This window comes from Oreochromis niloticus, linkage group LG1 (genome assembly GCF_001858045.2).
Source record: "Oreochromis niloticus isolate F11D_XX linkage group LG1, O_niloticus_UMD_NMBU, whole genome shotgun sequence".
NCBI classification, from domain to species: Eukaryota; Metazoa; Chordata; class Actinopteri; order Cichliformes; family Cichlidae; genus Oreochromis; species Oreochromis niloticus.
In genome coordinates, this window is record NC_031965.2 from 34119131 (window position 1) to 34147113 (window position 27983).

Below are 27983 nucleotides of genomic sequence, written 5' to 3' on the forward strand. Positions count from 1 at the left end.
TGGACAGCTGGTTCACAAATTATTCAAAATCTAAGCAATGCCGACACAAATTATTTAATTGTAATCATTTCAGCTTTGAACAGGAGCCCACAAGAACAATTATACAGGCATATGCTGCTGTGTAGATTTTTTTTTGTTCCTATTGTGAACCCTGACAACGATGGCACTGATTGTGACACAAAAGTCTGGGATGGTCCCGTCCTTCAGGATATGAAAATTTGAAAAAACAAAAGAGAAGACACTGTCCACCTTCTCAATCTTAAAAAGCTTAAAGTGAATAAAACAAAGTCAAATAAAGCTAAAAAAGCTTAAATCATAAAACAATCATGGTGTACACTCATTAGCCTCTTAGATAGGCACACCTTGCTTCTACCGCTTTTGTCTTAAGAATTGTTTGAATTCTTCACGGCATAGATTCAACAAGGTGCTGGAAACATTCCTGAGACATTTCTGTCCACACTGACATGATAGCATCACACAGTTGCTGCATAGTTGTTAGCTGCACATCTGTGATGTGAATCTTTTGTTTCACCACATCCCAAAGGCACTCTATTGGCTTGGTTGGTATCATTTGAGCACAGTGACCTCATTGTTCAAGAACCCAGACTGAGACAATTTGCACTTTGTGACATGGTTCCTTATCTGGGTGGAAGCAGCCATCAGAAGATGGTTAGAAAGCCATGAACATGGTCAACAACAATACTCAGATAGGCTGTGGTGTTTAAAAAAGCTCAGCTGGCACTAAGGGGCTCAAAGTCTGCCAAAAATATATCCCCCATGCCATTATACCACCACTGCCTTTAAAGCTGATACAAGGGAGGATGGATCCATGCTTTCATGTTGTTTACTCAAAATCTGTGACTCTACTATGCAAATGTCATAGATTAGAACCAGAACCAAACATAATTTTTCCAATTCCCTGGCCAATTCTGATTAAAACCGCATGCTCAGGCTCCTGCTATTAGCTTGTAAGCCAACAAACTTACAAGCTTGTAAGCTAGAACCTGAGCACCCAGTGTGATTCTGCCTCTGTAGCCACCTGCTTCAAGGTCCGATGTGTTGCATTCTGGGCATTGTCCTCTGACATCTTGCATCAAAAAGGCATTTTTCCCTAGAGAACTGCTGTTAACTTTATGTTTTCTCTTTTTCAGGCCCAAATCTGTAAACCGTAGAGAGGTTTGTGTGGGAAAATCCTATTTTTTCTGAAACATTCAGACTTGCCCATTTGACACTAACAATCATGCTATGGTTAAAGTCACGTAAATCAATTTTTTTTTCTCTGTTATGAAGCTTGGTTTGAATTTCAGGCAGTCATCTTGACCATGTCTTCATGCCTCTAGACATGTGATTGGCTGATTAGATATTTGTAATTACTAATCAGCAACAGGTGTGTATAGGTGTATTAAGTGTCCTGTGAGGTTATATGTGTATAGTGTATATATTCCCACAATAAACTTTCTTGCTGCCAGGATCTGTCTTTTTTGAAGAGTGCATCATTATAACACAGTCCTATTCATCCACCGTTTTTTTTTATTTGTTATCACCCATAGTTTGTCACAGTTACGCAGCTTAGGACCTAAATTCTAACTTGACACATCTAAATATCAGCTACTCTGTACAGCGACTCACCAGAAGTTGTTGAGGAGTCAGAGATCTTCTCAGAATGGGATATAATGCGAATTGTTGAATTAATCTGCAACGCAAGGATGAAAATTACCAGCGAAGTGCAGAGAAAACGCCATGGTGAAGTTACGGGAATGCTTTATCGAAGCTTACTGATGCAGTGTTGTGTGGAAATGATTAAATCTGTAATGGATGATGCATATATCGAAAAAGGAGGGGAGGAACTGGGGGAAGAGGTGGGGTTGGCAGTGAGGTAAGAGCGCTGTGGTCCATGGATGGGAGGAGCATCATAACATCGCTTACGGGACGCAGAGCTGCGTCTCGGAACCGGACTGAGAAACCAAAACCAGTCGGCTTGGGGAAATTTTGAGTAAAAAAAACAAAAAGCAAAACCCGGATGTGGGGAAGCAGAGCGTACTGTAGTTCTACGCTTAAGCCGTCATATATAACACTAGCGTAAGTTACGTATTTAAATGTGATGTAGCCGATAGGCACTGACTGGACAGGCGGTGAAGAGAGGTCGCTGACGGACTGTGCGCACTGCTGAGTGGACAGCAGGGTTTCTCGCTGTATATTTAAGCTTGGACGGGCTCCTGACAGCAGGTTCGCACTTCTTCTGCAGTGCAGCTCGTCATCACCATCATAACCAGATGCCCTCCGCCGGACCGGACCCGTTCAGTTTCATGCCGTCCAACCTGACCGGAGCCTGAGCCGAAGGATGCAGGTTAAAAACCAGATCTGCACAGAGCGGAGCAGCAACGACGACCCGGAGCAAGATGACAATCAGAAGAAGACCTCGTGTTTTTCCAACATTAAGATATTCCTGGTGTCGGAATGTGCTCTCATGTTGGCACAGGGCACCGTGGGCGCCTATCTGGTGAGTTTGGGGGACACAGTGTTGGTCTGAAGGAACGTCATGTTTCTCAGGTAACATGGGGTTAACGCAGCGCCCTTCAGACCGGCGCGGGCAGACAGTGAAAAAACGGTGCGCTGCTTCGGCTGCTCAGCTGCTGCGTTTAATAGCCATATTATTTTGATCCCATTACTAAAATTACGTCCTCCAGGAGCCACTGACTGATGACTTGCTGCGTATTATCCATCAGGCCTATGCGCCATCTGCATGTCACAAAGCGCGTCACAGCGGCAGTAGACTCTACGATATATGGAAAATTTTACTTGCTCATATGGATGGTCTGTTAGAGAGCAGCTTACGAAACACTGGTCAGGAGGTCCATACTGCTACACGCTCTGCACCCATATGTCTCAATAATGCAGGAGGCCTTTGACACCGGAGGATATAGGCCTAGGAGATGACGTGATCTCCACAACACAGGAGACAGCAGCTTTTTTTCTCCCCCTCATTAACCAGACTGCATTTCCTGTGACAGCTTGATCAGAGTTATAAGCTGTTACTGCACTGTTATGATTAGATGTATGTCAACATAAGAGATCAACTTTATGTTGCACGAGCACAGGAGAAAAATGTGTTTATGACTCAATAAGATTTCATCAGCCATCGCTAATGCAGGAGTGAAATGAATGACAAAGCCTTGAACTCTGCATTTAAAATAACTGTCAGCACTGGTTCTGGCTCAGCCACTTACTGGAAATCAGTTTGGGTTTTTTTTTTTTGTTTTTTTTGTTTTGAAAAAATACGCTATTGTAATCAGCATTTTTTTTTTAATCAAAGCCAATTCCTTGATAAATGTCAGCACAGTCTTGATACCATAAATAACTTTGTAACAGGAAGGGAATGGAAGTTATTTTTAATGAGCTTAGGAAGACAGGATCTTTTTACCTATCTGATAAACACACTCTGAAAGGTGCAGACAATTAGAAGCACTTCTTTGATATTAGTCAAAACAGCAAGGTTAATTTGAAAATGGTGAGTTCAAACGTTTCATTAGATCCAACTTTTTGGTTTAGCTTTTGTCCTTGAAGCCTGTTGTGGAGCTTCCTCTTTTAAACATCCCAAACCAAAGATGCACCTTTAGCAAATATCTGCAAATAAAAGCATCACGGAACCAACATCTCTCCTGTCCTGTGAAATAGCTTGCTATCACTATTTATTACTGTTTTATTGATTCACAGTGGGCTGGTAAATGTACTACAACAGACTTGTCTCAACCTTGTCATCCAAATCTTGTAATGTTATTGAATGGAATTGTTTAATAAGTTGAGCATGTGGTGAATTTAGACAAATCTGAATAATAATCAGATGTATATGGTAGCAGATGTTGTTACTTAGTTTGCCACAGTTGAAATACATCAGTGTTTGACACAAATCTTTTCATTTTAGTAGTCAGACAGAGGCTGTACACTGTTTTTGGAAGGGTGACTGTTTTCTAGCTTTATCCAAGGACATCACCAGTACAGCATGACTAGGCTGAGGTCTTGGTACATGGATCCATCAGCAGATATATGATTGAGTTTTTACTGTTAGAAATCCCTTGGAAGCTTAGTTTAAGTAACATTAACTCATAAACAGCCGTAGTTTTCTTCTGAAACTATTAGTTGTCGGCTATTTAGATAATCATTTCATTTGCTAGTCATTTGTAAGATGACTTATTTTGTGATCTTTTGCAGTATTTCCCATCTTGATTTTTAGCAAAATGTGACAGGCATTTTGTGACAGTTGATCAGTCATAAAAATGATCATTAGCTGCAGTGCTTTTTAGCAATAAACAAGTCAACAAATTGTCTGACTCTGCAGTGGAGCTCGGTGTGACAGGATAAACGATACAGCACAGGATGAAAAGCTGTTATGCATAATTCACCTGAGCTCACTTCTGTTGTGGGAATGAACATGATTCATTCGCTTTTTTTATTCGGAACTGCTCTGGGCTTATTCTTTAGTTTTGCTGTGGATGAAGGATTACTAAAATAACTTCTAGCTAGCTGTTTACCTTCAGTCTTGTAGATGATCCAATACATGTGATGCAAGGAGCCACTTTAACACTTAGGCACCTTGAACACAGCTGGCACATGTTTGTATCCATTTAATTAGAACAGCTACATGAAATTTCTTGCCTAAAGCCACACATATGCACATATTCCCTTTTCCCAGGTTTGTATCAGGTTAAGCCTTGGGGACTTTCTTGGCGGCTATATGGCAGGAGGATGGGGATAGGACCTGCCCACTCTGCACATTTGCAGCTTTTGTGTGTTATCAACAGGTTGATATGAGCTCTAAGGTAGTGACAGATGGCTGCTAGCACCTGAAGCTAAATACTCGTATTATTGTAAACAGATTTAAAATGGAAAATATATAAACTATATACTCCAATAACTTTAATTGCAGCAATTTATAGCACAGAAACTAAACTCAGTATATAAACTCACCTTAAACGAGTTGCTGTGATATCATTGGCTGCTAGTTGTAGCACTTGTCCTTCATTTCTCTCCCTTTTCTCTCTTTCTCTGCCAGGTAAGTGTTCTGACCACTCTGGAGAGACGCTTCAACCTCCAGAGTGCAGATGTGGGTGTCATTGCCAGCAGCTTTGAAATCGGCAACCTGGCCCTCATCCTCTTTGTCAGCTACTTTGGCGCCAAGGCTCACCGGCCCCGGCTGATTGGCTGCGGTGGGATTGTCATGGCGTTGGGGGCCTTGCTGTCAGCCCTGCCAGAGTTCCTGACTCATCAGTATGAGTACGAGGCCGGTGACTCGTGGCATGCCGAGGATGGCAGGGATATCTGCTCCAACATCTCCAGGTCAGAGAACAGAGACTCTGGGTTTAAATGCGGTAATCGAGCCAACACCAACATGATGTACCTTCTGCTCATCGGAGCCCAGGTCCTGCTGGGCATTGGGGCAACACCTGTTCAGCCCCTAGGAGTGTCCTACATTGATGACCATGTCCACAGAAAAGACTCCTCACTGTATATAGGTGAGTCAATGTAGAGGTAAAACACAGAACATGACTATCAAGTGTGTTATTTTTTATAGCTATAATTTTTATTCAGTACATGAACAATTTAATTGTGGATTCTCAGGCTAATTAGTGCTAGTGGCCAGATGAAGAGCTCTTTTCACTGGTGCTTTGATCACAAACACCGCCTCTCAGACCCAAGCAGTCTGCTCATTGTCCTCAGACCTCTCAAGATGTTTTCATGCATCTCGCTTGTTGTTGTTTTTTGTTTTGCTTTTCATACTATGTTTCTGATGCTTCATGTGAACATGCTCCCAACCAGTATCTGCTGTACATGGAAAACTTTCAGATGACAGACTCATTGCATAGTTGCATAAAAAAAATGTGTACAAGCTCATTTGCATTCCAAGGGTGTAAAATACTGACATTTTATCAGTGTCAGTGGCATCTCACAGATATACATGGTGTCCTTTGGCACCTTGGCACGAAGCATCTGAGTTATGCAATAGTAAGACGGGGCTGTCACTCCAAATTTTTGTTGAACTGTTTTAACCCAAACCACATTCTTTTTCTCAACCTAACCAAGTCGTATTTGTGCCTAAACCTAAATAGTGAGGGAAGGAAAATAAGGCCACCCACGAGGTTTGAAAGAGGACACGAACCTCCTCTTCAATGACAAACTTGCAGCTTCATGGTGGATGGGATAAAAAATGGATGCAGCCAGCGTAAAGTCTCCCACAGGTTTTGGACTCTGCATTTTCATGCATCAGTGTTAGTGTTTTGGCTTCTACCATGCTGTTTTATTTTTAAGCCAGAATTTAATCAGTGTAGTTGGATGAAATGCTGACTTATAAAATTAACAATAACAACATTGTTTGGCAAGCAGTATCGTTACAGTGTACAAAGAAAACACGAGAATTTCACTCACCAGAATAGATGGACAAACTTGGATGGGCTGTTCCACACAGTAAGATATATAATATAGTTTCATTAAAAATGCCAATAGTACAAACACAGTGGAGAGATCTAGTTCAGTGACTCAACTTTGCAGAGGAGAGGGCTGGCAGACAAGATTCAGCTGCCTGTGTCAGGACAGCTGTCAGTCAAAACAGACACACCCCTAACTCCAGTATCCTAATGAATGAGGAACAACAAAAATTCATGCCCTGAGTACCATTTCCTTCTACCAGTCTGTAAACATATTTGTAATGCTATTAAAATGGGAGTCTATGGGGACTGATTCAAGTGGCCATAAGAAGAACTGCAGATTTTGGCACTTTACACGCAGACTTAATTTCTTTTGCCCTGAGGGTTTTTGCTTGGTCTTAATCTGCTGTTTTCCCTTGAGTCATGTAATGTGGACTTTGTAGCACTTTACAACAAGGCATTTATCTCACAGCATCCAAAATTGCTATGGCTCCAAATAACAACGCCAAAGGAGACCTTGTACGCGGTTCTGTGACACTGGCATGATTTGATTATCTGAGATGAGAATGCTTTGAGTGTTTAGTAAATTTTATTTATTAAATGCTCAGTAATGGTACATTGCACTGTTGCTAAGTGTGAATTGGGCATTTTGCAAAAATAGATGAGGAATATTGATTTTTTTTTAGATTGAAATTGTGGGTCTGATGTTGCCCTCTTTCATATCTGCAGGGATTCTTTGGCAAAGCATGCTTTCCCAACTTTAGTAAGTATTTGAAGGTCAGCAGCAAAAGGCTGTGGTTTTAGTTACAGCAGCAACCAAGAGGTCGAAATAACCCTGTGTGCCAAAGTTGCCAAGGCAACAGTTCAAAGGCAGTGACTGAAGCTATGTGCCATCCGTGTGACCTGCTAGCAGCAGAGCTCTATCTGGGCAGATGGGGAGAAAGAGAACTTAAGAAACATACATATCACTTGCTACAAAATCTAGAAATATATATGTAAAGGGCAATTTTGGTGTTTTTTCCCCCCAGTTTTTTCCTCTGTTTAGAGCCAACAGTCAAGTTTAATACAACTTTGTTTTTGAAAGCTATGTCTTTTCATAATCTACAGTCAAACCCATGCCACAGACACCTTCAAGCTGGTCAGAGTGACAACTCTTGTGGGTAACAGAGGCCCTTATAATCATGTCAGAGTATAAAGTAACCTGTACATTAATGTATGCACATATTGCATGCATTTTCGTTAAATGCGTGTAATATACCTGGTGTCTGCAAGCAAAATTCCCCCTTTGTAGTATTCAGGCTTTACTCTGCTTAAACAGGTGGGTGGGCAAAGCTGCAAATGTAGTGTATATAGCCATCATACGTGGGGGCTATCCAGGCATTTAAATGATTTTCTTATATTGATTGTAATCACTTTTCTCATGTATAAATTAGAGCTCTGGTAGGTTAACCACACTTCATTCCAGGAACTTGTAACAACAGTAGGAAAACATAATAGCTAGTATTTAGCAATACAAGTTATTATCAGTTGATATCAGTTAATATATGCTGTTATCATTTGATATTTGGCATTACTGTATCAAGAAGTATTGAAAAAAATTACAACATTTTTCAGCTAGATGTGGTGTTGAGTCTGATGCAGGCATCACCAACACATTAAAGCTTTATGATTCAATAAGGCAAAGCCGCCGGCATATGGGTTTGTTGCTTTAATGGAAACAAAGGTACTGAGAAATAAGCATATGCTGTTCGGTTTTCATTTCCCTGTAGCTACAGTAGTTGCTCCTCCTCACAAGCTCCTTGGTTTGTTGCATTTTTTTTTTCTGCTTACATCTCAGCACAGACCTCTTTGCAGGGTGAGTAGGCCTGCGGATTGTTCTGTGCCTGCTTTGATCTGCACAGTCTCTGCCAGCAGACCTCGGTGTAGGGGAGGGAGGTAAGGATGGACAGAGGGTGGAGGAAAGGAAAAGAGAGCACAGCATCAAGCAATCCACCCTTGAGTTACCCTCCTGCTTGGTCAAAGGCCTATTCATACCAAATACCTGATGTTTTTCAGTGTAAATATAATTTACTAGCCAGATGATATCCCACTATGAACACATGATCCATGTGAACAATCACAATCATATTTAACATCTGTCAAATATTGTAATACCACCTGTAAAGAAACTATAGCAATTGTCAAACATTTTTGATACATTATATGCATTAATTGGGCAGCACAAATCAGTATTGTCTCACTTCATGGTTACTATCCTTGTTTATTTAAATTTCTTTTAATTTGACAAAATTATGCATTTGCACATATTCTGTTTTGTCTATAAAATTGATCTCATATTAAAGACGAACAAAAATGCTGTTAGCCCAATACTAATGCCAACATAATAACATTTTGATGTTTAACAGGGCTGATATAGATAATAAACGCCACCTTAGTTTATCATGTTATATGGCTAACATTTACTAATTAGCATTAAACACAAAGGACAGCAACGGCTGGCGATGATCCAAAGTATTTCAGCTGTTGATGGCAGAGTTCAGGGTGAAAGAAATTGTTGACACATTCGGTTAAAACCACAAATGTCTGCCTCAGAGTGTTGCTAGAGAAAACGTCAAGAGGTTACTAAAGCCATTCATAATCATCGTTTTTATTATAACCATTTCTTGTAATCAATCCAGTCGTGACTAAGTGCCAAAACTGTCAACAAATTAAACTGTTAAAATGTGGAAAAGCGTTATGACAGAAACAAAGCCCATAGCTAACTGTATCTGATGTTCTTTTAGCGCTCAGTTAGCTCAAAAATGTCACATAGCTGGCCCAATTTGCTAGCCCAGATTTTGGACGTCACGCCAAACTCAGTTATTTGTGAAATCTATGGCTTGACTTTTTCACTGTCATCTTCACAAATTTTGAAAGACAATAAACTGGATAAGTGACTTCACATTGTAATAGTTTACACTTTTGCAAAACAAGTGAGAGCTTCCTGGTTTGATTCCAGGAGGAGATAAAAATCCCTTGGGCATCAGGAAGGGCATCTAGTCTAAAAATCTGCCAAATGAAGTATGTGGAGGTACCTGCTGTGGCGACCCCTTCTAACTGAAGGAGCAGCCAAAAATAGGTTTAGACAATAAACTAAAGGCACCCGATTTTTTGGCCATCTTTAAGCTTGACTGTATGTTTTAAGTCTGCAATTTTTAAAAGTGACATCAGAAAATTCTACCAGAAATACACGATTGAATTTGGATGCCAGCAACGGTCCCCCTCTTTAGAAATATCTCTGGTAGTTAGATGAGAGCTATGGCTAAACATCATTTTTGGAAGAAAAATTAATTAAAGTCCCGAGATATAATGACTAATGCGTTATTATTATTATTTATTTTATGGATTGCTTACAGAAAGCATTTGAATTACTGCCAATTTGGACATCACTTGGCATAGCAGTGGTTTAAGCTTAGATTTCTCCTGAATGTTTTAGCTCTAATATATTGCACTGCAGACTAAAATTGAGCCTGATTTGGTATGAAGTCTACTTTTATGTGTCCCGGCCAAATCCGCTGCAGCCTTTTCTCTTTCATAACATCCCCCAAGCTTCTTCCTTTGACACTTACAGATAGTACTCTTATATTAGTCTTTTTTCTCAACCACCCCCTCTCTGTTCTCCATTTTTTGACAATCCAGGCATGTTGATTGCCATGGTTACCTCCTACAATGTGACTGCTGTTGTGTTGTTGGTATTTACACAGTACGTATGTGTTCTGTGCTCCTTTGTATTTCCTTTTTCTAGTCTCAGGGCGGTGGTGTTGTTTGACAAGCCTGACGTGTGAAGGCACATTTAGACTGTAAGAAAACCTCCTGAATAATGCAGTGTGACAGAGAAGCGGTTAGGTGTAGTTTAGCAAACATCCAACCAAATGATTAAATATTAAAGCGGCAGCTCTCCACAGGCTTGCTAACAAAGCAGAGGATTGAAGGAGAGCCTGCTCTTTTGTGGCCACATCTTCACCCCACACAGATCAATACTGCCTGAAAGAGAAGGGCACGAAAGAATACTCAAGAGTAATGCAGGAAACATTAAACACTTGTCATAGGATATATCTGCTCTGTGTCCATGTGCCCGCCTGTTCTTTCTCAAATGTTATGTGGCCTTTCTCTTGTGTGTGTGTGTCTTGTACTTCACTCTGTTTGTTTTCCTCTATGCGTATGTCTGTCCTAATCATTGTGAGCAACAGTTCAGGCAGCAAGCAACTAAAAAGAAACAGAGACTGTTGCTGACTGTTCAGTTAGTTGCCCATCAGACCAGATCATTGTGCTTTCTGGCAGTTTATAGGGGGGAAAAAAGAAATGGCAGCAATGCAGCCATGATGACCTGCAGTAGTAGAGTGAGATCTGTGTGATGAAAAGTGTTTCTGTGAGGCAGCACTCTGGCACCAGCAATGCTTTGAACTAAGTGCCAAAGCCTGTGTGCCAACATTAGCACAATATATAATGTTTGGAGTTGTCGCCATCATAGCTCATAGTACTAAAGGAAAAAAGAACAGATATGGCTGATGGGAAACTTTGACTAACAGTGAGGCAAATGAAATGCCAATCACATGGCAGTGCTTTATTATAAAAGAGATTAGGATTCATCCTGTGGTAACAATGAATATCTGTATCCATCCAGCAGTTGTTAAAATTGATTTGGCTGTAAAAATTTGCTCTTTTCTGCTGGCGCCGCTCTCAGTGCACCACCATCGCTGGTAACACTTCATGGCAGTTTAGCCATTAATTATCATGCAGACGTATTGGTGAGCTTACAACTCACTGAAGCTGTTGTATATGGGGTGATCGTGGCTCAAGAGTTGGGAGTTCGCCTTGTAATCGGAAGGTTGCCGGTTCGAGCCCCGGCTTGGACAGTCTTGGTCGTTGTGTCCTTGGGCAAGACACTTCACCCGTTGCCTACTGGTGGTGCAGCATTTTTGCTCCCTTCCTTCTTCCTATGAGCCAACTTTCTTCTGATCATAAGATTTGAAAAGCTAAAATTCTGAAAAGTTGGACAGAACTGTGCGTGTCCGATTGTCTTATTAAGTATAACCCTTACCAGTGACATCACACTGAGCCAAGAGTAGAAAGAGAGCAGAGCCACAAGGAATCTGAAACAGTCTGAAGAGTTTTTGACTCACAGCGATACACGGGCCTTTTTAATTGAAACTTTGACCATGTTTAAAATGGTTATCCGCCATAGTAAGAGAATAAATGTGATAAAGCACATATTCCCTTCAATGTCAAACTATTATTTAAAGTCTGGATGTGTAGCTTAAGTGGGCAGCTGTGAAAGATTCCTCAAAAAAGGATAAAATGACTTCCTTCAGAGAGACCAGCCTGCTTCTCAGCTCTGTTGGCTGTAAGTCCAAGTCAGATTGTAATTGTATAATTGATTGCTGTCAGCTGCTTGACAGATACCCCATGTGAAGGCAGCTAACCCTCCTATCAATTGTATCCACCACAGAGGGTCTTAGAGTAAAGCAGCTATTCAGTTAGAAGCCTTCATGCTGTGTGCATTTTTTTAACAAGTATGTAGCATCAAATCGCTTCTGCACTACATCTTAACACAATACAGTAAATGTTTCTGCGTCCACAATGAAATCTTTAAAAAAAAACAACACTGTAAGTTACAAAGCTAACCAAAGACGCTCCTGCTTTATTTAGTTTCTATGCATTCACATTTTATTTTTCAAGTTAAAATTCAATGCTATGACCATTATTACTCATTTTAGGCCAAAGTAGAAGGATGGAGTTAGCTTACCACTTTAGATCCACACTGAAATACTGTGTCTTTGAAGACTTACTATGACGTTTTGTACAAACGCTCCCAGAGAAAAAATATTCTACTGATTTTGGTGATCCTCTGACTTTTTGACTCATGCCATTTGTGAGTTTTAATAAAATGTCTGAGCAAAATTCGGATTTGGAGCATTTATTCATCTGGACCTCAGGATAAATTGTGATAATCCCTTACTTTAGCCAGCACATTTAGGTCAAAATGTTACTTTGTGCAGCATTGTGGTTTATGACTCAATTGTTCTACAACTCACTACATTATCATCAGTCTCAGCTGTAGGTTAGTACAACTGAACTAGTATTATCCACATAACAGGACTGTATATAAAAGATGGTCATAGTGACCTTGATACTACTATTTTGTGAACTAACCATTTAAGATCAAATACTTGGCTGTTGATTGTAAGCCCTCAGCCCACTTGATCCATGATGATCATCATGAATTTCTTAACATCAGGTCAAGAGAAGATTGCAAATATTCAGACAAACCAACAATCTTGATTACACTTTCTAATTATCAAGTGAATGTACAAGCAACTCAGAGTAGGCTGGACTACAGGAATATTACAAGCGTGCAGCAGAGAACTGCATTGGTTGTATTGGTGACAAAAATACAACAAATTACAGCACATTCCTTTAAAGCACCGTACACAACAATAAATGAAAGTACAGTAAAAGAGCAGCCTAGGAGGAGCATGGAATCCTCCTCCATAGCTGCAGGGTCAGCTTCTCTTATCTTAGCCTCTATTCATCGCTTTAATGTGTGTAATGAAGCAGTGTGAGGCTGCAAGTTTAGAGTCCACTGCAGCAAAAATGTTTTTATTCCACTGGAGTTATTACTCCTCCACTGTAGGACAGCAGAGGAAGGGAATGGGCGCTGACTCAGCACACACTGTCCGCTCAGATCGGCACAGGTTGTTTTATATGAGCACCTTTTAAGAGCACCTTGGCCAAGATACAAAGTGCCAGCGATTGAACTGTGCCATAATGTGAGCCTGAGTGTGAAATTATTCATGCGCTGGCAGTGTGACCAGGTAGAAGAGCCTTGTCTAACACAGTATGACCTTGCATCTGCTGCATTCATTACTGCTAGGCACAAAAGGCACAATATAGGGCTGGACCTACCATGAGGTTGAGTATGATTTTTATCACTTCTCAGTTTCTAATTTTTTTCTTTGTTTTTTGCACAAGGGTTACAGGATTAAAAAAGAACTATAATCTATATTTACTTACATTACTGTCCCAAGAAAAAAGCTACATATCTATATTTAAGTCGGTTTAGTACTGCTTTTACTGCTGCCTCCATCTACATGCATGATTTTAAATTTATCAGCTACTTATGCCATATGTTGTCATATCCATGGTTACGTGCTTCCTGATCAATCTCACCCCAGTAGATTGCAGTTTTTTAATGTAACTGATCACTGACTAAATTACACAAATAACAAAATGTGAAAAATAAAAAGGACTGATATGCCATGTGTCAAACACAATATGGAGATCTGGACTTGAGTGTCTGATGAAAACCTAAACTGGGGCAAATATGGAACCTGCTCTGTTTAAGAATTGTGATGCTTTTAAGGCTGTTATAGTCCGCTTAAGGCTATTATATCTGTGTGTAAGGGATTCAGTTCATTTTAAACATCAAAATTCTACACACAATACCCCATAATGACAATGTAAATAGAGTTTGCTTAAAATTCTTGCAAATTTCTTAAAAAAAAAACTCTAGAGTCCATCTGTGGTAAATATAGTTGATTGATATGTTTTGGAAAGGCACACAGTTGTCCGTTTAAGGTCCCATAGTTAACAGTACATGTGGTTGTTTTTAAAGAACAACTGAAAGAAAAACTTGCATAATTTGGTATATGTATACAATATAGTTATACTAATTGAATGATTGACTATTAATTCTAATATTTATTTCAATATTTTAAGCACAAACCTGTGTTCAGTGGTGCCATATTGCAGACTTGTGATAAATGAAAATGGTACCTCTTGCTGAGTATTCATGGTCTACAGTAAGGAGGTTGTTGTTCTGCAAAAGCTTGACTTAAGTGAAGTGCCTCTACCTGCCAGGATGGTCATCTTCATTTATCTGACACAAAGTTACAGCTCTATGCAAAATAAATAAGCGTACTGTAGATAATAAATTGGCATTCTGTTAGTGTTGGCCATCAGGTTTGTATTACCTTTAGCTTCACTTCTAGCTCATCTCAGCAGGTGGTGTTCAGAAGGAGGGAACAACAGCTTTACGTCAAAACAATAAAAATAAAGTAAGGTTATCACCAAAGCACACTGTAGCCAGTGTAAATTAGATGGGACTGAGACATTTTAGTTTAAGGTTATATTCATTATTTGTGTGGGCTATATTTGAAAAACAAGCAATCCCTAACTAACATTCTGTTTTAAGTGTATGGAAACACTATGATGTATATACATATATTAGTATGATTGCTCTCAAAGAGCCCCACTTTATAGTGGCGACATTCTTCCTGTACCTCACTTTGCTCTCGTGTTTCAACGCTATCAGTGCTTTGATGCTTGCAGGTACACTGCAGATACTAAGAGCATCCTCCATCCCTCTACAATTACTGCAAAGTCAATAAGTCATGAAAGATTTACATTCCATCTATAATGAGCAATCAGAAGTTATACCAATCCTGTGAAAGTTAATCTACTGTATGTCAGAAGAATAATTATTTTTAAGAGCGTAGTTAAAAGTGTGCACATCATCAATATCTGCAGAGGAACATAAGTCTGGCAACTGCTGATTTTTCCAGTAGTTCACATATTGCATTGCAGCAACTCAGTGTAAATTACAAGGGGAAAAAAGCATGTTGGATCAGCTGGTTTAAGTTTGGGTTTGAAACATGAATTGTGCAATGCTGCTCTTCTAGTCTTAAAGTACAAAAATAAATTGCAATATATATATATATATATGCATATATTTCTTATATAAATATAAAATCCCACAAATAATTCCACATAAACATCATTTAGTCTCTCTGCAGTAGGAAGGCACACAGACTCCACTTGCTATTGGATGTGAGTCAAATAAATAACATGTGAATAGAGCAGATGACTAAACGGTAGTGAATGATTTACTGTAAGGTAAAGGCTGCAATGTTTATGATGGCCTCAGTACCACTCCACATTCTTTCACTGGGTTTTCAATCATGTCTCCATGGATATGGTCTCGGAAGTGCCAACTGTTGAGTTCAGACAGCAGACTGGGATCTGTCCTGAATGTTTAGGTTTATGAGCTTTCCTTCTTTTCTCACGACATAACAAACCTTTGTCACACATCTCTGTCTTCATGCTTATTGCTGCTATTGTCATCAGCACTTTCACTTTGACGGCCACTCTCTGGCTCTTTGTCTCATGTAACTGGAAACACTGAGGCGGGTTGTTGTACCCACACTAGTTTTCGAAGTATTGAGCGTTGGTGTACTGTAGATCAGATTGGCAGGGGCCCAATATTTTCTGCTGGTTCACTGCCATGTTTGTGTGTGTTTGCCAGCCTCACTACATCACATACATTATAGATTAATTGCCCTTTGTGTGTCTGTGATTGGAACCCAGAGGAAGGCACAATAGGATATCGGAGGTCATTATTTGGCTGCTTGTTGAGCTGGCCCTGCTCTAACCCCTGACCTCCTCTATTACCTGACTTAAGCCCCGGTGGTATCAATGGCTCTGGTTAAATAAAAATAGCACACAGGGAAAGTTAGAGCTGGCAAGGCTGACTACTGGCCAGAATCAGTAAGCACACGATAGCCTGTCTCTCTCTTCATAAACAAGTATGCAAAGATAAAAACAAAATTTATATTTGAAATTGTCTTTTTGACATAAGTGGGCAGGGAGACATTTGATTTTCTTTGAAACAGTGCCAAAACTTTCAAGAATGATTAAACCGTTTTATAAATGGAGCTGAACAACACCACAAGGAAAAAATGTGAAATTACCGTGTGTAAAAGTGCCGCAGAAAAAGTAAATTGAGTTAAAAGAAGGACTCAGATCCTAGTATTGCACCTAAAACTGAAGCTGTGTTTGCATACCTTTGCACAATTCTCTGAAATCGGCTTTGTGAACTCTTTCTTATAAAATTCAGTTCAATTATTAATATAGTCCCAAATCACAGCAACAGTAACCTGAAGGCGCTTTATTTATAATGAAATTCCTTCACTGCATGATATTTATAGTTTTTCAAGGGTGTTCTCTCTGTTACAAATTCAATTTTTTTATGAGATTCAGATTTGGGCCTTTTTTTAACCATGTTTTGGTAGATTTATTACTGCACTTGGTATCATTATCCTGGCTCGGCCTGGTTCAGACTAGATCAGACTGATGGCCTCACCGTTAAGAAATCTCCAGAATTCAGATTAATCAGTGATTGCATTTAATCACCATGCTTCATAGGTGAAGCTGTCTTTGTTCTACAACAAGCATACTGCTGTTGTAGCCATTTAACTCTGCATTTGATTGGTCTGTCCAGAGCACATAATTCCAGAGAGCCCAGTCCTTACCTTGATGTCCACTGGCAAACTAGTTTCCAAACTGTGGACAGAACAGACTTTCTTTAGTATGCCTGCTACGTGGGTTAAATTTGTGGTATTTCTGATTGCAGGTGCATGCACTTTAATACCAACAGTTGCAAGACTTTTTTGCAGGTCCTGTGGGGAAAGTTTGATGTAGTATCTTGCCAGACTAATAAGCATCCACAACCTTTACTCTGAAGGCCTGAATGAATAATTTACATCTTAGCATGACGATAACATTATGCACTTCATAAGCAAAGGAAATACCAGACCCTAGTTTGATCTGGAACCTCTGATCCCAATCTTATAGACTTGAAACTGTAATAAATGCTTTCTTATTTTCTTGTGATTGATCTATATTTTTTATTATTTGCACTTATACCTCTAAATATGAGCCTATAATGCTGCCCTGTTCTCACAAACAATAACTGGTGATGTCCAGAGGAGCAATCATTAAATCGCCTACAGAGAAATTGACTGGCCCTCCCATCCTGTCAGGAGTGAGCAGCGCTTCCTCTGCTTTGGGATCCATTATTAGCAGTCAGGCTACTGGAACTCACTCCTATTGTTCCACTTAACACCAGCAGGGATAACAGATTAAGTGCCACACACACAAACACACAGACACACAGAAACAGTCCAGCACAGTGTGATGCTTTATAGAGAGCTCTCAGCCTCTGTGCCAAAAGCGGGCAGCTTTTTACATTCAGGGGAACGTCAATCAGAAAGTGCATCAGTCACTCCCCACTGCTCTTACAGTAAGAACCCATTTCCTGCTTGATTATTTATGATGCTGCTGGATAATCTAGCCTTGGATCAATTACACTGTGCAACCTATGGGCTGCATATTACAGTGATGGTGAATAAATCTGTCGCTGGAAGACTTCTGATGACGTTATAAAATCTCTTGGCATGGATTTCATACTTAATCTTTAATCTTTAAACAACATACCTTTTGATTCCTAATCACAAAGTGCAATTAACAAGTATACTTTATAATAGGAAGCATCATATCTAATAGAATAGAAGAGGCTGGTAATAAACAGCTTGATACAAGGCTGCCCTCTGCTGAACAATGAAGTGAAATGCATTTGTCCTCTTGGCTTGGGTCGTTTTATGGTGCAAACACTGAAATGTTGCTGGTGTTTTTCGTTCTTTGGGTTTTTGCTGCATACTGTCATTTTCTGACAGACTTGTTGTTCTTCTGTCCCTTTGTTTTGTCTTGCAGGTATCCTATTTTCAACATTAGTGTTTGGCCCAGCTTGTGGCTTCATCTTAGGATCTGTCTGTACCAAAGTTTATGTTGATGCTGTTTTCATTGATACCAGTAAGTTGGGAAATAAATGGTTAAAAATATTGCAAAATTATACCACACTGAAACAAAGATAACCTTATTGTGACCTCTACTAGTACACCAATACTCGTCCTTCCCTCTATGACTGCTGTGAATTTTCTTACTCTCCAACCAAGGTAAGCTGGACATCACCCCAGATGACCCTCGCTGGATCGGGGCGTGGTGGGGCGGCTTCCTCCTGTGTGGTGCCTTACTCTTCCTGTCCGCCCTCTTCATGTTCGGTTTCCCCCAGGCGCTGGATGAGCAGGACATGGACAGTGGAGCTGAGAGTGAGCAGGCCATGCTGCCTTCTTCCCTGAGCCTGGAGTTCCAGGGCTCTAAACCCAATGGAGCCATTCATGGCTTTGATATAAACAGCGGACTCTCAGTCTGTCAGCATCTGAGAGGTGAGGAGGTCAAGAGAAGAGTGGAGGGGGTTTAATAAGTGACAAGATTGTTTAATGGAATATTTAAATTCATACGCATGCTTCTGCTCTTTTCTCTCAATCCTTCTTCATCCTTTCTACTTTTTGCTTAATTTTCTTCTCCTTTGACCCAGTGATCCCCCGGGTTACCAGGCACCTTCTCTCCAATCCAGTGTTCAGCTGCATCACGCTGGCAGCCTGCATGGAGATCGCTGTGGTTGCTGGCTTTGCTGCCTTTCTGGGCAAATACTTAGAGCAGCAATTCAACCTTACAACATCCTCAGCTAATCAGCTGCTAGGTAGGCAGTAGGGATGGATATTGATAAGAATTTATTGATACCAGGGCCATTATCAGTTCTGCTTACAGCTCACATTCTTTGATTCCATCGCAATTTCTTGTGTGGGAGAAAGAGTACGCCCAAGAGGTTTTAAGCATCAACACAGCTACATAATTATCACTGAGTGGGAACACATTGTAAAGCAGAGGAAAAAGGCTTGTAAAGCTCTGCTGCCGAGAGTTTGACTTTATTGTTTTGCAATAGGCTGATGTCAGAAAACCTTGCCAGGATTGATGAGCAGGGTAAAACTGAGAATTTTAAATAACTTTTTAATATCTCTTTAAACGAAATTCAGGACTAAACTTGCGAGTAGTAACATAACTAAAAGTAAAAATGTGTCGTACCTAAAGATAATAATATGGTAGATTTATGCTTTGAAAACTGGAAAACAATAGATAACTAAAGTGTTAAAATAAGTGAAGTAAAAGTAGAAAGTAGCATAAGACAATAACACTTAAGTACATTAAAACTGTATTGAAATAAAGTACTTGAATGAATATATTCATTTACATTCTCTCATCTCAATGGTATTGGGCTCTGTAAGATTAACAGTACTCTAGCAAAAGACTTTTGATGGATGGTTACCATGGTGAGGCAGGTTCTCAGCTTCCTTTCTCTCCTAGATGGGTCCCACTCTTATCTCAATAAAAGGAAATTATTTACGTTTTGTGTTTTTTTTATTTTTATTTTTTTTAACCATCAAATCATGAGGAATGTTGCTATATAGTTAGAATTTACTTGTTTTTCCCCTCTCCAGGTATGACAGCCATCCCCTGTGCCTGTCTGGGAATCTTCCTCGGGGGGCTCCTGGTTAAGAAATTGAACCTGTCAGCTCTTGGTGCCGTCCGCATGGCCATGCTGGTCAACCTGGTGTCCACTGCCTGCTATGTCTCTTTTCTCTTCCTGGGCTGTGACACTGGACCTGTCGCTGGGGTCACAGTGGCCTATGGCAATGAGTAAGAGTGATGACTTACTGATGTGAATGAAGAGTCTTTCCAGGAACTTTTAGTTCTGTATAGTACTTTTCCCCACAGGGATATACTGTAGGTCCATGCAAACAAAAAAATTAACAAATCCCAGAATAAAAAAAATCCTTCAGAAAAATTGCATTAGATTTTCAAATTGTACATATGCAGCATTATTCCTAACCTGACCTTTGACTTCCTCCATAGGACGTTGCAGTCTTGGCAGCAGCCTGAGTCAGCATGCATTAGTAACTGTAACTGTTACACTGCATCGGTGAGCCCTGTCTGTGGCTCCAATGGAGTCACCTACCTCTCAGCCTGCTTCGCTGGCTGTACCAAACCAGTGAGTTGGGACATTAATGCTGATTATCATTGCTACCCAGTGCCTGAAGGGCTCATAATAAATATAAATACTGCAGATTAATTTCGATCTTGATATATCATTATTACATTATCACCTCATTTCTTTTTTTTGTCAGAACCTGACCAACTGTGCGTGTATATCCAGCAACAGCGAAGAAGCAGTGGCTTTACCAGGAAAGTGTCCCAGCCCAGGCTGTCAGCAAGCCTTCCTCACCTTCCTGTGTGTTATATGTGTGTGCAGCATGATTGGAGCTATGGCCCAGACACCCTCTGTCATCATCCTTATCAGGTATGAGCACGTCCCCCCCGCTTGCTATTCATCAACTGCTCACAAGAGGGAGCTGGCGACATTTCAAAATACCGGTGGTTCTTCAGTGGGAAGGATTGATTTATCAAGCTGACAGTGATACGGACAAATACAGACACACGCAAGTGTATATTAACTCATATATAATGACAAATAACACTAAGGGCATTATATGCACATTGTATATATATATATATATATATATATATATATATGTACATAATGCTTGTAATCTAGATAGGTAAGATAGAGAGATAAGTACAAAATAATGTAATTTAGAACTCAATAGGTCTACCAATTAAGAACAGTTTTCCACCACAGTACACAAAGGGTTAAAGTAATCTCTTAATTTTCAGAACTGTCAGTCCAGAGCTTAAATCCTACGCCCTTGGTGTTCTGTTCCTGCTTCTAAGACTAATAGGTAAGAAACACTTCACTACTATTGGCACTCTGTATTGTGTTTGTGCAACAGCTGTTGGTCTGTAGTTTTACTCTGTGACTTAAACGTCAGGGCAATTTTTCACCTTGCTTGAAATGAACTTCATCAGTCTGTCTGCCTGGATACATTAGGAACATGAACTCAAACTGGTGTTCTTCTTGACCTTGTGACCTGCTGTCTCTCTGCAATCCCCACCTGCTCCAGGCTTCATCCCTCCCCCTCTGATCTTCGGCATGGGCATCGACTCCACCTGTCTGTTCTGGAGCTCTGTCTGCGGCGAGAAGGGAGCCTGCATGCTGTACGACAATGTGGCCTACAGGCATTTGTATGTCAGCATCGCCATCGTTCTCAAGTCATCAGCTTTCCTCCTGTACGCCACCACATGGCAGTGTCTGAGAAAGAACTACAGGAAATACATCAAAAACAACGAGGGGTACCTCACGCCCACCGAACTCTTCGCCTCCAACGTGACTCTGGACAATTTGGGAAAAGATATCACGCAGAACCCAACCAACAGGACAAAATTCATATACAACCTGGAGGACCGTGAGACGTGTGACAACATGGAGTCTGTTTTATAGTGCTGATCTGCACTGGGGCTGCAGACCGGAGCCGTTAATGTGCAACAGACCTGAAGCGTGATGTTTCTGTGGTGTTGTATCAGTTCAGAGAAATGTCCTCAGTAAAGTTCCAGTCTTCTTATCATCCAAAACATGACACATATTGAAAAAAGAGAAGATTCCCCAAATTTGCCACACCCACACTTTTGTCAGCTGAAATTAAGCTGGCTTTAAGAAAATTGCTTTTACTTTTTTTTTTGCAAAGTTGGAATAGAAAGTGAAGAGGAAAGATGGGGAAAATCACATGCAATAGATTACTGCTGACTAAAGTTTAGTTCAAAGTTTTGGATTTACTATACCAGAGTTTATGAAATGGTTTATTTTCCTTTAGTATTTCTCAGGTATGGTATATCAGAAAATGCAAAAAGGGTGACAGAAATCAATTTTCAGTCCATCTGCAGTGCACCTAGGGATCCCTACAGGAGACTTTTTAACACATTTGTTGTAAACCCTTTATTAGGTTTCGACTCCAAAACCAGTTAACAAGCCCTTTTCACTGCAGTCATTTTGATATTGAGCATGCACAATACCAGAGCCTCTGTCCATGTATACGTATGGAACAGAGCCACTATTGTTGTGATTAATCACATCCGTGTTTACCCTGCAATAACATGTCAGTGTGGCTGCTATGAAAAGGGCCCGTTTCTAAGGAAGTATACAATTACTGTACGTTTCTTCAACCTTAACCCCAGCAGTGACTCAAACAGACATACAACAAGCAATGAAAAAGAAATCAAATGGTTCAAAAGGTGCAGAAGTTTACAGCAATATAGAAAACTGATTTATTTATTTAGCTCCTGCCACCAATTATTGCAGGTCACATTTTCCACAAAACATGGATTATCCCACTTTGAAATGGTTAAAATGTGAAAGAGGTTTCTAACATTTTTCAGAGAAATAAGAAACAAATTCTTTCATCATAGCTTTCAGTGTTTACTTTAGTCGTTGAGAAAGTTGTTGGAAATATGAGAAGTTTTGGCACTGATGCTAGACTAAAGTCTGAGATTATATTTTAGTTTCGGAGCCACAAAACGTTTCAGCTTTTTGTTTTTTTTACTTGACATTTATGAGAATTAGATGCAGCTTCTGAGAGGTAATCAGAATAAAAGCTTAACTGTTAAAGTTTAAATAATAGACTGACTGAAAGGAACAGAGTAAGATGGCTTTTTCATTAATGTTTAGATGAGATGCACATGATCAGATTCAGTAAATGAACCTGTAACCTTTCCTAAACCACTGATCCAACAACGCTCATGCCAACTGCAAACAGATGCAGAATAAGAGTTTGTAATGTAATTTCACTCTTGGGGACATCCTTTGCAGCATTGATGCATGGAATACAAAGCAACAAATATAACAAGCAGGAGACACTGCAAATAAGACACTCCAGGTACATTATTTAGGAGGGCCAAAGCAGGTGGCAGCTGTGGGGAAGGAAGCTTTTACCAAGAGCACCAGTATGACTAGTGAGCTCACACTGAGTGAGAGTGAGAGTGTGAAGGCCTTTATGTGGAATACCAAGTCATTGTATTGAGACTGTTGATTGTAGTGGCTAGCTGTCAACAGACACAGCATAGCATGACGCACAGTGTCCAGCCAGAATTAGTTCATTAAAAAGCATGCTGGTAATGCATGCACATAAAAATAAAATATGTTCAGAATGATGTCACTATATTGCACAGACTCTGTGGTTTGTTGGCCATTGTAATGGTTAAATATACATTTAACTTGAATGGCCTCCAAATTCTATTTTTGACCATGGAACAGCTTTATAATGCATACTGCATTGTGATGATGACTTTATTTTCTTCTTTTAAATCAAACCTCAGCTGTCACAATCACTCACACTGAAGTGATTGTCTACATGCAGATACAATACAGCTTTTTGTTAAAGAATTCAATTGGATTCTGATTTTTGACATATCCACTTTATATATAGTGTTTTTCTTCTGGCTTACTCTGTAAGTATTTAATATGTTTTGCATCAAAAATCCAGACAGCAATCATCACAATACGTTTCATTTTTAAAATGCATATACCCTTTGAGGCTTTGGGAAATACGCTTTTGGGAAATTCTTTTCCTCGCCAGAGTTAGAAAGACAGGGTTGATAATACTATGGCCAGCTATAGTATTATACAGTAAGTACAGTAAGTACAAAGGTAGAGCTAGCTGTCAGTTAGCTTGGCTTTGTATAAAGACTGAAAGTACCAGAACTGAGTACCAGGCTCAGTCCAAACATCGAAACAATCAGTTTATTCAAGTCATCTTATTATAGTAACATGTTAGATCTACATTATCTTTGTACACTTTGTATACAAAAACTGAAATGTAAAAATTGGGGTTTATTTTCTCAGGTTTGAGCCTGGAAATCAGTGCAGCCTGCCAATAAATGCCCATGAAATTAGAAGTTGTTAGTTTTATGCCTTAGTTGTTGCATATATGAAACAAAAATGTTAATAGGTTATCTTTAAAGGTGCTGGTCAGTAGATTATGTCATCATAGCCCGGTTAGCTGCTCTGCTTTACCTGTTTGTGCTAAATTAAGCTAACTACTGGTTATAGATTCACATAAGAAAATCTGTATGTTTAGCTTGTTTCCCAAAATTTCAAACTGTTCCTTTAAGCTAGCTCCTTTGAAAAGGTTCACAAATTCTTTTTGCCACCACCAGTGTCTCAAGAGTCATTTATTAAGAGTAAATACATGCACATTACTTGTAGGTCTACAGCATATTAAGTTTCATATGCAATGAACCAAAAGAACAAGATTTAAACTCTACACTAATAAATACATTTATTTTGGATGCACATTACTTGTAGGTCTACAATATATTGAGTTTCATAAACAATTATCCAAAAGAATAAGATTTAAACTCTACATTGATGCTGCTGTAGCTTCAAAAATCATAAAAACACAGTGGGAAAATAAAACAACAGATCAGTGCTTTATGGACCTACATTGACCACAGAGACACGCTAAACCACATCACATTATTGTCTTTGTGGATTTTCTTAGAATAGAATATAAACAAGTTGAGATATTTTTTTTTTATAGTGAGAGAACTTTTCGGCACTGATTAGTCGAAGCCTGTTTTCAAGCTCAAATGCTAACGACGATGGAAATATTGGCTCCGAGCGGGATATTTGGGATAATGCTGAGCTGTACAAATAATTCAAAAGAAACAGGGTGGGGCACCTTCTGGCCACCATCTCCTCTTCAGCAATCCCAAACAGGTGGCGCTGTCTTTGATATTTATAGCACCCCAGTGTGTCTAGTGTTGACTCCTCTGTACATAATAGTGCCATAAAAGTGCCGAAGTGACACCATAGAAGTGTTCTGTGACGTCCTGCAGAGAACTTTGTCTGAACACGCTGGAGCTCAAAGCAGATCCTCCGGTTGTATGTAGCCTTTTTGTGATATCCCTCAACTTACTTTCACCACATCATCCTAAAGTGTCCCAAAAATATATTGCCTATAGAATATTGTACATTGGTCTAGAAAACAGTAACATTTAGGATGTAATAACTGTTAATATGTAGAAGTTTTCTACTAGTGAAGGTATTGTCGAATTTAGATTGAATTCTCTTTCCATCAGTGACAAAGCTGATAACTGTTGCTTTGGTACAATTGAAAACAATACTTTGCTCGAACGTATTGTTTTTATTACTGTGGCACCGATGTTGAGCTGTAGTCTGAATTTGTACAGTAGATGAGGCTGACTGTAGAAGATCAGCCAAACTTCACTGATAGCGGTCCTGCAACTGTGCCTGGATGTGAAGCTCTACTCTGAGACTTTATGATTGGAGCTCATGTTGTGCCATATCAACCTGTGCACTGTAACATTCAACACTTGCAAAGAAGAAAACAACATATTTTAGGTCTGTCCGACAAGTGCAAGGGCAGCAGCATTTGCTTGACCTTGCATTGACCTGTGGCAACAGGACTGTTTTCTTTTAGCACCTCAATGTGCTCAAGACGTTTTGCCTTGTGATGGAAAATAACTTTAAAGCTTAAATGTTTCTTTTTTCATCCTATTATTTTCATTCATCTCTTTTGATGGCCTTGCCGTGTGGTAACAACAGTTTGACTTTTATAAAGGACTTTTAGTGGCAGAAGTATTGACCTATGAAGAGTTTACTACCAAAATATGACATCTGCAAGGAAAAATTATTATCTATGGTGGTTAAAGACACATTTCGCCAACAATAAATAGGTTTCCTGTTTAAAAAAAGAAGATATAATTTGTTTAAAATTTTTGTTGCTAATATGTATTTTGCAATTTTTTTTGTCATTTTGGAAGACAACTCTTCATATACAGATTGATAATCCTTTGTTTTGAGCCTTTAGGCAGCATGTTGCCTTTGATTTGAGAGAAACATTATGCGAACAGTGACGGCTTTAGAATGACATGTCTGCTTATGCTGTTGGCGGTAGTCAAAATGAGAATTGTAGGATTCTTTGTAAGGGACCTTTGAAAAAGAAAAGGGTAATGAAATAAGAATATATCACCTATATTTTCAAAGATTTTTTAGATATGCTCTGTTGCTTCTTGGGATTTGTTTTCAATTTTTTTCTTTAAATGATAAATTTATATTTAAAAGCTTTAGTTCTGTATATTTCTTGGAAATTACATGATTGTATGTTTATTGTAAATACATTAAATATACTATTTTTGTTTGTAATACGAACTTGTCTGATGAGTTAGCAAAGGATTATTAATTAATAACACTTACAGCTAATTTAGAATCAACAATTGCCTAGCATGAATGTTTTTGGACTGTGTGAGGAAACAAGTGAAAACACTGGCAGGCACAGGGAGAGCACGCAAACTCCACACATAAGGGCTACAGAACGGTATGAGCTGTTAACGTTCTTATTCAGTGTGAGAGAACAGTGGTGCACCAGCATGCCGCCACTTAATCCAACCAGAGATATCGCACTTATTAAAAGATGCCTTGACTGAGAATTCACTACAGCAATGCTAGCAGCTCTTTCAGACTTCAAGGTTTTCTTTAAGATGTCAACACTGCAGAAATGGTGTCTTTATTTTAAGCACAAATAATGATCTTCTGTGCAGACATTCCATAAGTGGAATTTTTTTTCTTTTTTGTTATTTGAAAGAAAAGAAAAGAAACGTCTGAAGGCATATTTTTCCCACTGGCTGATGGAAACATTGTTATATTCTTCAGGTCATGTGGTCTTTGAACAAATAATTGTTCAGGGGTGCCTGATAAAAGAAAACTTCATGGACATACATCTAATAGTTGTTGAGGAATTCCTTTTGAACAAAAGCAGTGGTAGATGTATCCATGTGTAAACTAAATATGGTTACTGAAACAGAAAGAGCCACATTGCTATGATGAGCATTGCTGTGGTGCTGGTTTCCAACCTGGCCCTTGGGAAATCTAATTTATCATATTTTGATTAAAAACATAGAAGTAATTTTTTAGGCTTTTCTAAAACTTGTGCTTTTTAGCACTGTTAATTAGATGAAAAGTAAGCAATGCTATAAACATGCAGCCTGTGAAGAGAACAAGTTTGTATTGTTTAAATGTCACAAATAGAATGTTGCTAAAGGCAGCACTAGATAATGATGCAGCATACAAGATGTGTATTTTTTTATTCACTCTTCTCACACACAGACAAAATGATGTAGTTTGTTACATTGCATGTAACGCTATTCTTGTGATAAAGGGCTATTCACTCGGTCAGTGCTTGGTCAGCCAGGGTTAAAGGTTACATTTTCTTTTCCCATCTAAACGCAGTGACGGAAGAAGATAAATCCTGACATCAGTTTAATCGAAATGTGCTTGTGCTTTGCCATGATCTAATTTCCTTTCATCCAAGCCCTCTGGTTATCCACAGGCCTCCCCGCCGTGCTACAGCAGCCAGTGGAGATAATAGCCGGGGTTATGGATTGACCGGTGAATCATCTTGTACTGCTGCTGTGAGCGAGCCAGGTACGTGTTCGGGGCCAGGTTGCTGCGTTGCTTTTATGCGAGAGCCTGGGCTGAGAGCTCTCCTGTTTCTCGAGTGCAGACGAGGTCTCGCCAGGGCCACGGTGCAGTGAAATGGAAAGCATGCCATTCCCTGTTCCGCTTGATGCCGAGTGACTGTGAGAGGTTGTGTCATGTTCCTTGGCTATTGACTCAATGACTTGGGACTTCACGACAAAAGCCTGAACCCGTGCGGGCTCTCTGCGTGCTGACAGAGAAATGTGTCTTCCACTTGTCTTCACATTGACCCGCGGACTCTGCAAGACTGACGTGTCCACGTCCCCAAAGTCTCACCTCCTGAACCTAAAAAATAACCTTTCCACGACCTCGCCTGTCTCTCATGCTCTGTTAGCCTTGGGTCTGGCTGCCATTGAAACAATTCACTGAACTTGTGTTTTTTTTTCCCTGATACAGCTATG

General features: G+C 39.7%; 1 protein-coding gene across 1 annotated transcript; it reads left to right on the top strand.

Annotated features, from left to right (window-relative positions):
- The first annotated feature begins 1945 nt into the window (after nucleotides 1-1945).
- On the top strand, nucleotides 1946-26256 carry LOC100700148 (solute carrier organic anion transporter family member 3A1). Its single transcript, XM_005447712.4, has 10 exons — nucleotides 1946-2500; nucleotides 5051-5510; nucleotides 18009-18107; nucleotides 18251-18520; nucleotides 18673-18837; nucleotides 19634-19832; nucleotides 20049-20184; nucleotides 20321-20493; nucleotides 20868-20932; nucleotides 21155-26256. The coding sequence occupies exons 1-10, from the start codon at nucleotides 2342-2344 to the stop codon at nucleotides 21529-21531; spliced, it is 2103 nt and encodes a 700-aa protein (XP_005447769.1). The 5' UTR covers nucleotides 1946-2341; the 3' UTR covers nucleotides 21532-26256.
- Nucleotides 26257-27983: the final 1727 nt, after the last annotated feature.

What these genes read in the sequence shown, in the direction of transcription:
- LOC100700148 (XM_005447712.4), top strand. Translation starts at nt 2,342, where the DNA reads ATGCAGGTTAAAAACCAGATCTGCACAGAGCGGAGCAGCAACGACGAC. An exon ending in GCACCGTGGGCGCCTATCTG is followed by an intron (nt 2,501 to 5,050) that starts GTGAGTTTGGGG and finishes TTTCTCTGCCAG; the next exon opens with GTAAGTGTTCTGACCACTCT. An exon ending in TCTGTCATCATCCTTATCAG is followed by an intron (nt 20,494 to 20,867) that starts GTATGAGCACGT and finishes CTTAATTTTCAG; the next exon opens with AACTGTCAGTCCAGAGCTTA.